The 13256-nt window shown below is 47.5% G+C and overlaps 1 protein-coding gene across 1 annotated transcript in view; it reads left to right on the forward strand.

Moving 5' to 3' along the window:
- UBE2G2 (ubiquitin conjugating enzyme E2 G2) overlaps positions 1–10294 on the forward strand; it is a 30361-nt gene extending 20067 nt beyond the window's left edge. The window contains exons 5-6 of the mRNA XM_066370029.1: positions 5737–5877; positions 8652–10294. Of these exons, the coding sequence (XP_066226126.1) occupies positions 5737–5877; positions 8652–8764 (254 nt within the window). The 3' untranslated portion in view covers positions 8765–10294. The remainder of the gene's footprint in view (positions 1–5736; positions 5878–8651) is intronic.
- The last annotated feature ends 2962 nt before the right edge of the window (positions 10295–13256 follow it).

The following is a 13256-nucleotide window of genomic DNA, read 5'->3' on the forward strand; positions in this document are numbered from 1 at the left end:
AACTACAGAAAGGTAGTGTCAGTAAGTCACTAAAAGTCACAGTAAGTCACAGAAAGATAGTGTCAGTAAGTCACTGAAAATATTTTTTATGTTTGAACTTTAGCAAATTGGTCATGGTGGTATTGACATCTTGATTTCAGTTTAGAAGGACAGTTTAATGTAGATAAAAGAAAATGTGGACCTAAAACTGGATGCCATTTTAGCTGGCCAAACTATTGGTAGTGGGATTGTGGAAAGAAAGCCAGTGTGGGTGTGTGGTACTCATCATAGTGTTGTTTTTAACATTGGAAAAAATTGAAAGCAACCTAGGTTTTCTACAACAGAATTAGTTAAGTAAGTTGTACTAATCCATGTTAGAGTAGTACTACATAGATATTTTAAGTGATCTAGAAAATATTTGATGATATGGGATGGTATTTGTGCTACGGGCATATTGAATGAGAAAGGCAGGTTATAATCAGCAAGTTTGTTACAGTTTAACTGGAAATGTAGCACAAAAATGAAAAAGTGATTTTCAACTGTGGGATAAGCTTTTCTTTTTTGTTAATTTTTTTCTGAAACAAACATGCATCACTTTTAAAAAGGAAAAATCAGATTGTTTACATAAATTATTTTACTTTAGTTGGAAAAGTATCTAGCAGCAAGGATCAGAATTCTTGAATGACTAGTTTTTATTTCTTCCTTGTACAGGTGGGGATTACAGATAAGAGAATAAGGAAATATGTTATGTGTTCAGTGGCCATGTTTAGAATAATGGTCCCTTTTATAAGTGATACTGTTGCCACTAATCATGATCTTAATAGTTGTGGAGAAGTAAGATGTATTATGTAGTAGCAATGAAATATTTACTTATTTGAAACCACTCTCTTTCCCTGTTTTCTACATATCATATAGCTAAAGGCCAATTTAATTCATGAGAGAATTTATAGAATATTTGTAGCCTTTGACTTCTTGCTTGGTTTACAAATGAACCCACTTGGCACACTGTCCCCCAGTTGACAGCATCTCTGCACTCCCACACTCAAGAGCCCTGCCTAGACTTCTCTATCCCACAGCAGGTCCAGGATTGCCCACCTGGCAGGAGATGCTCTCTTCTGTAGGATTCGCTGCTCAAACCTTCTTTAGGAATTTGTTGTTTATTGCTGATGTGGTGACACATATGTAATTAGATTTCTCCTCAGAGAGACTCTATACCTTTACCTTTACTTAGCATAGCATTAGTTCAGTTCTGTGCATGGTAGGTGCTCAGAGCATTTAGTCTTTGGAGAAGATTGGCCATGGGCTGGTAGTGGTGGAGGTTGGATGAGGTGTGTACAGGGCGTTCACTGTACTGCCACCTAGCAGGTTGTGTGTTTGGAGTAATAAAAAGTGGTGTGATTATTTTTTTTAGTTTTCAAATACATTTTTGTACTAATGGTGAGTCACATTTTGCATAAAGATCTAACAGGCGGTTTTCAAGGATACAACTGAAAAGAAGGGAGGAGACACAGATGGAAGACCTTCAGGAGGCTCAGAGATAACTAACACAAAAGTGTAAAAATATATTATGGTTGATACAGAGTTGATTGAAGAGATTAACAATTTCAAGTTGATTAAGTTGCAAGTAAAATGCAACTATAAAGAGGATTGTGGGTAATAAAAAACAAGATTTTTTAGGCCCTGGCCGGTTGGCTCAGCGGTGGAGTGTCGACCTGGTGTGCGGGGGACCCAGGTTCAATTCCCGGCCAGGGCACATGGGAGAGGCGCCCATTTGCTTCTCCACCCCCCCCTTCCTCTCTGTCTCTCTCTTCCCCTCCCGCAGCTGGGGCTCTATTGGAGCGAGGATGGCCTGGGCGCTGGGGATGGCTCCTTGGCCTCTGCCCCAGGCGCTGGGGTGGCTCTGGTCGCGGCAGAGCAACGCCCCCGGAGGGGCAGAGCATCGCCCCCTGGTGGGCAGAGCACCGCCCCTGGTGGGCGTGCCAGGTGGATCCCGGTCGGGCGCGTGCGGGAGTCTGTCTGACTGTCTCTCCCCGTTTCCAGCTTCAGAAAAAAGAAAAAACAAACAAAAAAACCCCAAGATTTTTAAAATGATTTTAATTTGTGTTTACATAGATTCAAGTGTCCCACTGAACATATCTCCCCCCATCCCCTTATTCCCCTCACCCCCCCATGCCCCCTCCCTCCAATGCCTTCCTCCCTTTCCCTCCAGGATTTGCTGTCCTGTTCTCTATAACACTGTGTTATGTATATATAATTTCATTACTCTCTTTCCCTTCTCTGATCCCATCTTCTCTTCTACTTTCCCCTCTGACTGCTTTCCCTCTGGTCCCTTTGATCCCGCCTCTGCCTCTGCTCTGTTGTTGCTCAGTTCACATTGTTCATTGTATTCCTCAAACGAGTGAGGTCGTATGATATTTTTCTTTCTCTGCCTGGCTTATTTCACTTAACATATTAGTTTCCAGGTCCATCCATGTTGTCATGAAAGGTAAGATTTCCTTCTTCCTCATGGCCGCGTAGTATTCCATTGTGTGTATGTACCACTGCTTTTTAATCCACTTGTCCACTGATGGACACTTGGGCTGTTTCCAAATCTTGGCTCTTGTGAACAATGCTGCCATAAACATAAGGGTGCATTTCTCCTTTTGAAACAGTGATTTGGTATTCATAGGATATATTCCTAAAAGTGGGATAGCTGGGTCAAAGGGCAGTTACATTTTTAATTTTTTGAGGAATCTCCATACTGTTTTCCACAGTGGCTGCACCAGTCTACATTCTCACCAGCAGTGCAGGAGGGTTCCCTTTTCTCCACATCCTCACCAGCACTTATTGTGTGTTGTTTTGTTAATAAGCGCCATTCTGACTGGTGTGAGGTGGTATCTCATTGTGGTTTTAATTTGCATTTCTCTAATGATTAGTGATGTTGAACATTTTTTCATCTGCCTGTTGGCCATCTGTAGGTCCTCTTTTTTTTTTTTTCTTTTTTTTTTTTTTTTTGCATTTTTCTGAAGCTGGAAATGGGGAGGCAGTCAGACAGACCCCCGCATGCGCCCGACCGGGATCCACCTGGCATGCCCATCAGGGGGCGATGCTCTGCCCCTCTGGGGCATCACTCTGTTGCATCCAGAGCTATTCTAGCGCCTGAGGCAGAGGCCACAGAGCCATCCTCAGCACCTGGGCCATCCTTGCTCCAATGGAGCCTCAGCTGCAGGAGGGGAAGAGAGAGACAGAGAGGAAGGAGAGGGGGAGGGGTGAAGAAGCAGATGGGCACTTCTCCTGTGTGCCCTGGCCAGGAATCGAACCCGGGACTCCTGCACGCCAGGCCGAGCTCTACCACTGAGCCAACCGGCCAGGGCCTGTATGTCCTCTTTGGACATTTCATTTCTTTTTCCTATTTTTGATTGGATTGTTTATCTTCCTGGTGTTGAGTTTTACAAGTTCTTTATAAATTTTGGTTATTAACCCCTTATCAGACGTATTGGCAAATATATTCTCCCATTGTGTTGGTTGTCTTTATTTTGTTAATGGTATCTTTTGCTGTGCAAAAGCTTTTTACTTTCATATAGTCCCATTTGTTCATCCTGTTCTTTATTTCACTTGCCTGTGGAGATAAATCAGCAAAAAATTGCTACGAGAGATATCTGCCTATGTTTTCTTCCAAGATGTGTATGGTTTCATGACTTACATTTAAGTCTTTTATCCATTTTGAGTTTACTTTTGTGAATGGTGTAAGTTGGTGATCCAGTTTCATTTTTTTGCAAGTACCTGTCCAATTTTCCCAACACCATTTGTTAAAGAGGCTGTCTTTACTCCATTGTAATGCTCTTAACCTCCTTTGTCAAATATCAATTGTCCATATATGTGTGGGTTTATTAAAAACAAGATTTTATTGAAGATAAATACAGTCTTTAAAATAATGCTTGTGACGTGTTAGAAACAAATATCGCAGATAAACTGATTATGTGAAGGTACAGTAGGAATAATATGATAATATTATTTTAATGATCAGATAATTAATATAAACAATTTAAAAAAATTTTGGCCTTAACTGTAAATAGATGTGTGCTATTTTTATTTTATAAAAATTATTTTTTAAGAAGAGCTATTTGATAAGTCTACCAATTGGTCAGTCTGTAAATACTTTAAAAATAATTGAATGCATTTACCGAGTTTCTGGGATACAGTGGTGACCACATAAGGGTGGGGGGCTGGACCATCAGTGAGGTTAGGATGTGCCCTATGGAGGTGGTGACCATGCTCCATCTCAGAGGGAAGAACAATGGGAGTTCCTAAGCCTCTGCCAGGTGGATGGGGACCTAGTAGAGTGAGGGGATAGCAGGGTAGGGGCCAAACCATGAGGCCTTTGCACAATGATACAGATTTGGGTGTTTGAGAAGCATGATGGCTGCTGAGGGATTCTGCAGGAGTGTGAGGGCTAGTGTGGTCTCTGAGGGGTCACTGTGGCATGGTGTCAAGGACAGATGGGGGGGCCTGGCTGGGATGCACTTGTGGTGGGCCAGGGGAAAGGGATATGGATGTGGAGGTTCAGGGGAGGTTTAGGAGGCAAAATTGATGGGGTTACATGAGAAGGAAGGGGTGGCAGGAACAGAGCTTTTTCTGAGGTGAGCAGTGTCACTGCATTGTACCATCACCTGGACAAAGAGGTGCTTAAATTGAAAACTTCTTGACACCTACTCTACTTTTATGGTGGAAAGAACAGTTCAAAGCATTCTGGGTGCCCAGATCCCATGGATGGGGCTTTATTGAGGGACATCCTGATGCCTGTGCCCAGGATGCAGTTAACCTGAGCCTTGATCTGCAGCGGGAGTTTGTGGTATGGTTTTCCAATAGCCAAAGAGGAGGAAGCACTAGAATATGAGGAGTGCAAAAATGAGGGACCGGGTGTAAAAGAAAGGCTACTTAGAACTACTTATATTTCTAAATTCTCATGAATGAAGGTGAATTAAATGAATTTATTTTAAGTTATCTCTTCTTTGTATTATTTTTAACTTAATAGCCTTATAATTTTACAATTGAGTCTATTCAAATGGATTTCTGAATATCTGATTATGTGCCAAACCCTCTGAGAATTGACCTAAAGTATATATAAGAGAAGAAAAACAGATGCTTTTAACTTTCTTAATAGGACTGACTACATATTGTGATTTGAAAATTCATTATTCTCTAATCAGACCTTTGGTGTCTTGTTAATGATGCTGTTTGATAGGAGATGGATTATTAGACACACTTGATTTTCAGAGAGTATAGATGATCTTTTTTATATTAGAACAAGTTGCCAAGAGAAATCTCAATGTTTAAATGATTCCAGTTGGCTTTGTCTTAGCCATGTGAACATGTTTTTCAGGTATTAATAGCTAAGAAAGTCACTCTGAAAAGTACTGTGCATAATCCTAATTATATGATTTTTTGTTGAAATATTTGACTGCTAGACAACCTTTTATTTACTTCTTTTGCATATAATATTTTTTAAAAACCCATATGAAGGTGGAATTGTCCCGTGATGACTAGAACTGGACAGGCCAGGCTAGAGCTCTATCAGGAAGAGAGCCAGTGCCCTAAGGGCCCCCATAGGCCCACCAAAACCATGTGGGTGTGAGTGTGTGGTTGTGAGCTTGACACCTGGGGCCTCAGGTTGAACCCTAGCTTGCAGACAGACTGCTCTCTTCCTCTGTGAGGCCTGACCATGAGCCGTGTCACTGGCCCAGTTCTCATTCACTTCGTGTGTTCTGACCCCTGCAGTCTATCCTGATGGCAGAGTCTGCATTTCCATTCTCCATGCTCCGGGCGATGACCCCATGGGCTATGAGAGCAGCGCCGAGAGGTGGAGTCCTGTGCAGAGCGTGGAGAAGATCCTGCTGTCGGTGGTGAGCATGCTGGCAGGTGAGTGAGGCCTTGGTTGCTGTGGGCTCGCTGCGAGTGGAGGAAGCTGGACAGCTTGGTGGTTTCCCCTTGTCCCTCTTTTCATCCTTGTCACAACTCACTTTTGTTTGTGATTAATTTATATAAATGCTTTTCTGCTTTTTTATTTCCTGTTATCTGTATACACTGTTCCAAGCATAACCATATTTTTCATAATTTTTAATTTTAAAGGTGGTCTTATGTTGTATATAATCATTTTGTATACCAGAAGTAGCCATGCTTTGAACCGTGGGCATCTCCTTCATTTCATAGGCATTTATCAGGGAACTGTTGTATCACAGACACTATATACCAGGGTGTAAACCCAGTATGATGAAGACCCCAGCTTTAAGGCCCCACTTTCTAAGGAAACGTTACAAATCCACCAGCCATTACAGGCCACTCTGATAAAGCCTACAGTCACAATACTCACGGGCTCTTGGGCCAGCTTTCAAGCTGAGACTGTCTGTGAGGAGTTTAGGACATTTAGGAGTTACGAGGTAAGGGAGATGGAAAGGAGGCTGACTCTGGGTGGGGCACTGCCAGAACCTGTTAATGGCTGGAGCCCAGCTGAGGCAGGGAGCCCTGCAAAAGTGCACTCCCTTGGAGCCCCCCCCCCCCCCCCCCCCCCGCCCCATGGGATGTCAGATCATGCAAACTGAGCTTTAGAAAGATCTTTCTTGTGTCACTGGGGTTAACTTGGAGGAGAGACAAGGACTTGTTGGTCAGGTATGGCAGTGGTTTCAACAGGGCAGGATGTCTTGGGGACCAGGGAAAGGATATGGGAGATACAAGCTATAGAGCTCAGATTCACTGGAGTGTGGGTGACTCCCTCCTGTGCTTCTGGCCTGAGTACCTGAGCTAAGGGGCACTGTCTTTGAAGACAGGAATCCAGAGGGAAGGGAAGAATTTTGGGTATAAGTGTCTACCCTCTGGGGCTTGTCTGGGAGCCGCTCAGCCAAAGGCAGGTCATGGAAGTGAGGGTGTGGTGCCATCTGTGGATAAGACAGTAGGTGATGGGTAGGACGAAGTGGGTAGTGGAGAAAGGGCACATGGAAGGAGAGGGGGTCTCAGAGGAGTGTGGGGAGTGGTCTAGAAAAATGAGGAAATGAAGACATGTCTGAAGGAGGATAGTTGACAGTGCTTCAGGAGGTCCTGGGCAGAGGCCCTAGCTGAGGCCAACCAGAGTGGCCAGGTTTGAGCTATGGAGGTCCTACGCTGACTGCTTGGAATGCAGCGAAGTCCAGAAGGAAGGAAAAGTCAAGGATTTCGGTGAGTGTGTACTTTAAACTAGAGACTCTCCATTGGCACACTGAGCAGACGCAGTAGGTAACAGGTGTCTGAAGTCAGGAGAGAGGCACTGATCTGGCTGTCTTCAGATGTCAGCTATAAATTCTATTACAAACATTTTTGCTATATATATATATATATTTTTTTTTTTAAGGCTTTAATGTAGCTTTGACACAGTCTTCTTGGGACACCAACCCCTGCTCTGAGCTGAGCTGCTTTCCAGCCCTGTCATCATGCTCAGCCTGGCTGAGCTACTGCCCCTGCTCAGATGTGCCTCCATCCCTGCTCTGGCAGGTGTGGCCCTTGAATGTCTGCAAGCCACTGGGGTACTGGGGTTTCCTTGGTCAGAGGCTCTGGGCAGGGATTGGGGCTGGCTCTGTCCAGGTTTGGCTGTTTCCCACAGTCTTGCCCAGTCAGAGGTCCCCTAAGTGCCACATTCTCTGAGAGACCCGTGCACCTCCAGTCATTCTGCCTTTGTAGCAGTTTGTTTGAAATGAGGCATTTGTGGGTTGTTAATGGTCTGTTTCAGGGCCCAAATCACCAGGTCCACTGCATAGCCAGTACCCAGCCCAAGGCCTTGCATGTAGGACCTGGTGAGGAAGGGTTTGTTGAATAAGGGGAAGGAGGGAAGGAAACAGTTCTATTGGATGGAGGGACAGAGATGCTGTGGCAGCTTAGGGAAGGAGGGCTGGAGTGAGAGGGAGTGGCCTGGGACCAACTGGGCTCACGACTCTGCTCGCAGCCCTTTTGGCCTCTAGGTAGCCTCTGCTCGGATCTACTCGCTTCTCGGCATGCTGCCTGCCTGCCTGCACAGTGGTCACTGCCTGCTCCTCTATCTGCCAGGTCTCCTGTCCCCTTCCTGCAGGCCCCAGCTGCCTGTCTGTGTGCCTCCTTAGTCCGTCCTGGAGCCACTGCTTGCCTTGTCTGGCCAGCTCACAAACTAGCTAGTCTGGGGTCAGGTGGCCACATGGACCAAACATCCATGTGTGGCCACATCTGCCCAGCCGTGTACTCTGGTAGGAGCGAGGAGAGAGCTGACTGTGACGGGCTCCTAGAGAGCAGTGGTGTGCACAGAGCACCTCTGGAGGGTGAGCAGGTGGGCGGATTGTGTGTGGCTTGTTATCTGCGGTGTGTCACAGGTCATGTGCAGATTGTCCTAGTGTGCCCTCAGTGAGGTAGGTGACTTCTGTTGGCACGTGTAGATACTCAGGAGGCAAGAGTTATGAAATCTTGCCCCGATATGCATCTTTACACTGACCTCCCACCGGTGCTCAAGTGAGGGGCTCTTGTTTGTTTCTTAAAGTATAGATTTCCTTTTCCAGTGTGTCAGTTGTCAGCATCTCTTATTTATTCGGCGACACCTCTGGAAAGATCCACCAGTGTGTTTGAAATGAAGATCTTACCAATTCAGACCTTATTTAAAAGCCCCTTTCAAGTGGACAATGTCTGTCTGCCTTTTGTTTCAGAGCCCAATGACGAAAGTGGAGCCAACGTGGACGCTTCCAAAATGTGGCGGGATGACCGAGAGCAGTTCTATAAGATCGCCAAGCAGATCGTGCAGAAGTCTCTGGGACTCTAAGGCTTGCCTGTGTGTGTGCACGTACAGCACTGAGCAGTTTCCAGTGTTTCTCCTCCAGGACTCTTAGTGACAGTGACACTGTGTTGGTACCAAAAAGGCAAGCTTTCTGGTCCTTTTTCTGCCTCTCACACCCCAGACAGGCCTCTCTTCTGAAATTACAGTTTCTGTAGGCTAACGACAGTTGGATGCAGCTTTAGAGTGTTCCCGGCAAGGTGGTCCAGGTAAATTGTCAAAGCTGTTACCACTACCTCTCCCCACTGAAACGCCTACCAACCCAGCAGTTAGTGGCTTCCCCTCCCTCCTGAGTGCTGAGGGGTATGTGCTGGCCTCCAAGGACTGGAACCAGTAATCTCCTTCCGAAGTAATGGGGCCTAGAGCCAAGGCAGAGGGCAGGGCCAGTGTCTGTGGCTCCCTCTGCTCCCTCTGCCCCATGAGCAGTGCGCAGCTGTCTAAGTGCGTTATATTTGACAAGCAGGTGTTTTTCTTACAGTCTAGTTACGTCTTTTTCATTTATTGATTATTACAAACTATCACACTTAGAAATACTTTCAGGAAATAAATGCTTTTTAAAAACATGGATTAGTAAACAATGGGGCACATGGAGAAGCTCACTGCTACCACACAGACCAACAGTCTTTCCTGGTCACCTTTATCAAAGATTGCAGTCATGTCTAAGTTACAGGAAAATATGACACAAAGTTCTCACAGTTTCTTTTGGATCTACAGAAGTTTGTCTTTTCTGATCTCAAAACCAGGGGGTTCTAGGCTTTTGTACATGTAGTCTCAGCAGGAACTGTGACTACTTGGACACAGCTATTGTCCGCAGCTGGGAGTTGGAAGGGGTCTATCGTTAGTACACAGCAGAGGCGTGCCTTATCTCTGACCTGGACCGGTGCACGTGGAGGTGTGGCACGCAGGGTCCTGGCCTCCGCTGGGCACAGATCACTTACTGTGGTTTGTGGTTCTGATGCAGTCAGTCTCCTCCAGTGCAGGTGGCTCAGCAGCATAATGCTGGGTCCATTTGAGCAATAATAGATCTGTTGCATGCAGAATCACACATTCAGCTTGTTTCAAACAGGTAAAATTTAAATAGGAATTTCTATTTTTGAAATAAGGGACAGCCTCCAAGACATAGAATAGATTTTATCCTTTCCTTCCCTTTCACGATGTCAGGCTTCTGCAAAACCTGGATTTTCTCCTCACGGGGCATCATTTCAGATTTGGAGGTTAGACGGGGACTCGTATTTGGGAGGGAGAGAAAGGAGAGGTGTTGCACCTACATAGTATTTGCAGGCCTTTGCCGGAGGCGGAGGCCTCTCCACAGAGAGGAGGAATGTGTGGGGATGTGGTCCGTGGGCACGGCCGGACCGTGGGCATTGCAGCCACAGCAGCAGCTGGCCACAGGGCATCCATGAAATCTGGAGAAAGGAAAGGCAGGCTTTTTGCGAAACAAAGTATTTTTGTTAATTTGTATTTATTAAATGGAAAAGAGAATGCCCTGGTTAAAAATAAAGTTATATATTTTCCCCATCCTGCACTGTGTTTTTCTTTGACACGTTTTTATATAATCATATGGAGACCCAAGGCCGAGTTGCCTGCTGTAGAATACGCCAGGAGCCCCTCCGTGGAACTGCCCTTCCACAGACATTGCTCACAGGCACCGGGACTCTGTGTCAGGACCGTTCCACGGTCACTTTATTCTGAAGACTTGTGAGTGTTGGAGTTTTATTCTTAGTTCTCTTCCTCCATTCTTAGTGTCTTTTCTTCTGAATTCTCAGGTTTCCTAGCTGGGGTCTATGATAGTATTCAGGATTGTGAATTTGGGCAGAGGAGATGTCTGTGTTGACCACGTCTGACTGGATGCAGGCAGCCCAGGGCAGTCATGTGAGGGGAAGCAGCAGGGAGCGAGGATCACACTGAGACCTTCCTATGACGGAAAGTCGCAGTGGCTGTTGGACTGCCTCTGCAGCTCCTTCCTTAATGTGTAATCAGGCACACGTGCTGGCTGGCTGACCTACAGCACTGTTGGCTGTTACAGTTGGCTTTCCTTCGTTGTTTCTGAGCTTCCCTAGAACCAGAGCTGGTCCTCCTTACCAGCCACTGCATCCCCCGGGATCTCAGATTTCCCCGCCCACAGCAGTGTTCACTTGGCCTTATGTTGAGGGAGGGGCTTTCACTCAGACATTTAATATCTGAGATCTCTGATGTGGTTTTGAGTTGAGGTACCTAAGGCCACCACCCCAGGTTCGGTGATTTGCTGTCCTTACAGCTATGATACAAGGCAGTGAATACAGTGCACAGTCAGCAAAGAGAAAAGCCACGTGGGGAGGAGTAAGGGGACACCAGGAACAATGTTCAGAGCCTGTCCCAGTGGATCATGCAGGACATGCTTTAAATGCTCAGCAAGGAGATTGACAGCGCATGAGAGGCGTGTACCAGGGAGCTAGTCAGAGATTAGCACCCAGGGTTTTTGTTGGGCTGCTCTCGTGGCTCCTTTGCCCGACACGTCCCAAAATTTCAGATTCCCAGAGGGAGAGCAGTTGTCAGCACAGCCATCATGTCTGCACAAAGGAATTAGGCCAGTGAGGCAGTCTCATCACATGTGGTGGGAACCTTCCCAAAATCCACATTCCCAGGTACCAACCAAGGGCCAGTCCGGTGGACAGGAGAGGCAACATTACTGATTGTGCTGAATATTCAGGCCTGCAGTCTGGCCCCTTGGGCAAGTCCTAGGAGGTCTGATTTCAGGAGACGCACCCACACGAGCCCTACACCACACATCCCCTTTCATCCGGGAATGGCGTTCCTGGTTTGAACTGTGTGGTTAAGGGTCCAGTATTACAGCCCCCAAGTCTGTTCAGGTCTTGTTCTTCACCCCTAGGACTGGGATTTGTATAGGGAACAAATCAACTGTTCCCACCCTCAGAGGCAGGTCCCACCACCAAACCAGAACCCCTGTGACCCAGGCAGGGCATCAGGCCCTGTGTCCTGGGTATGAGCCACCTTGTGCCCACCACCTCCTCACTCAACTGAAACCTAACTCTGGCAGGTGCTGGTCCCGTCCAGTCACACGGAGGCTGCTCCTCCATCCTCCAGTTGTGAGGTGTGCCACCCTCCCCTCAAGGCCATCTGCTTTGGCCACCCACACCTGTCACTCTGAGCCCCAAGAACTTTGGTTTTAAGGGTGGCTTGGGCATTTGTCAAGGCTTCCTTTCCACCTGGCATCTGCCCTGTGGGGGACGCCATGGTGTCCCATGGGTGATCAGAGTTTCCAGGCTGCTCTGGGGTCCACAGACCCCTGCAAGTGCTCATAGGTGTTCTGCTCAGGAAAGCTGGGCATGGCTGTGCAGATACGCCTGCAGCATCACGGGCTGGAGGCCATTCAGCTGTACAGAGTGCCTGGACCCGCCCAGCCAAAGAACTCACTGTTGGAGGGGTGGCTCGGATATCTGGTCAAGGGCTGTGCTCTGGAGCCAGAAATCCCCCAGTAGCCTCGTAGGCAAGGCCAAGGTTCTGGTCTTGGGGCTGAGGGACATGGACTTCTGTGTCCCATTGCTGATCTATGAGCTAACTCATTGTCAGGTGAGGACATGCTGTGCCTGCCGCCTCTGGGACAAAGCCCCTCTGCCCTCCACAGGAGGTAGGTCTCTGAGTGGCTGCCTGTATTCCCTCCTGTGCTGCCGGGCTCAGGTTCATCTCAACCCAGGGACCTGGCGGCAGCTTCTGACCCCTACACCTCCTCAGCTTCTGCTGCTGGCCCTGGGTGACACCCTCTTCCACTCAGCAGCCACCTGTGATCTCCTCAGCCCCACCCACTGCTGGCAGAGCCTGGCACAGGAGCAAGGGTGGGCTTCACGGAAGAGAAACTAGAGTGCGAATCCCACAGAGTGCAGGTGGTAGGTGCTGGGTGCCTGCCCCTTGGGCCCCCATAGCACATGGCCAGCTGTGTGTGTGACTTGATGGCACTGACCTTACATGCATGCTTCAGTCTTTCTGACTCTTGTTTGCTCCAGGGAAATGGTGGTGACAAGCTCCTTTCAAGTTTGTGTGTGTGTGTGCGCGCGCGCGTGTGTGTGTGTACATGCGCATGTGGGTTTACCTGTCTGGCAGAGGACCTGACGTTGGCCAAGATTCAGGTGGAAACCAGGGACTGAGGGATTGTCTTCCTAATGGCTCTTTGAAATCCTGGATAATACACTAAATGAGTTGGAACCACATGAAACAGTTGCAGCTTCAGGGCAGAGCAGGCTTGGGGGTTCTCATGGGTTTCTCCTTGGACCAGTTTCTGCCCACGGGGAGCAGCTAAAGGTGGGGGGAATGAGCAGCAGCAAGGTCCCACCCACTAGACCTCCGGGCACCACCTTACCCAGCATGGCCCCTCCTTCATGAAGACCTGTGCACTCACACTCACACGTGTGCACAGCTCATACATGCGTACAAACGTGTACTCCTCAGGGCAGGAAGCCCCTATGGCTTTGGGGCCGGTCCAGGT

The sequence above is a fragment of the Saccopteryx leptura genome, chromosome 2 (assembly GCF_036850995.1).
Source record: "Saccopteryx leptura isolate mSacLep1 chromosome 2, mSacLep1_pri_phased_curated, whole genome shotgun sequence".
Lineage (NCBI taxonomy): Eukaryota > Metazoa > Chordata > Mammalia > Chiroptera > Emballonuridae > Saccopteryx > Saccopteryx leptura.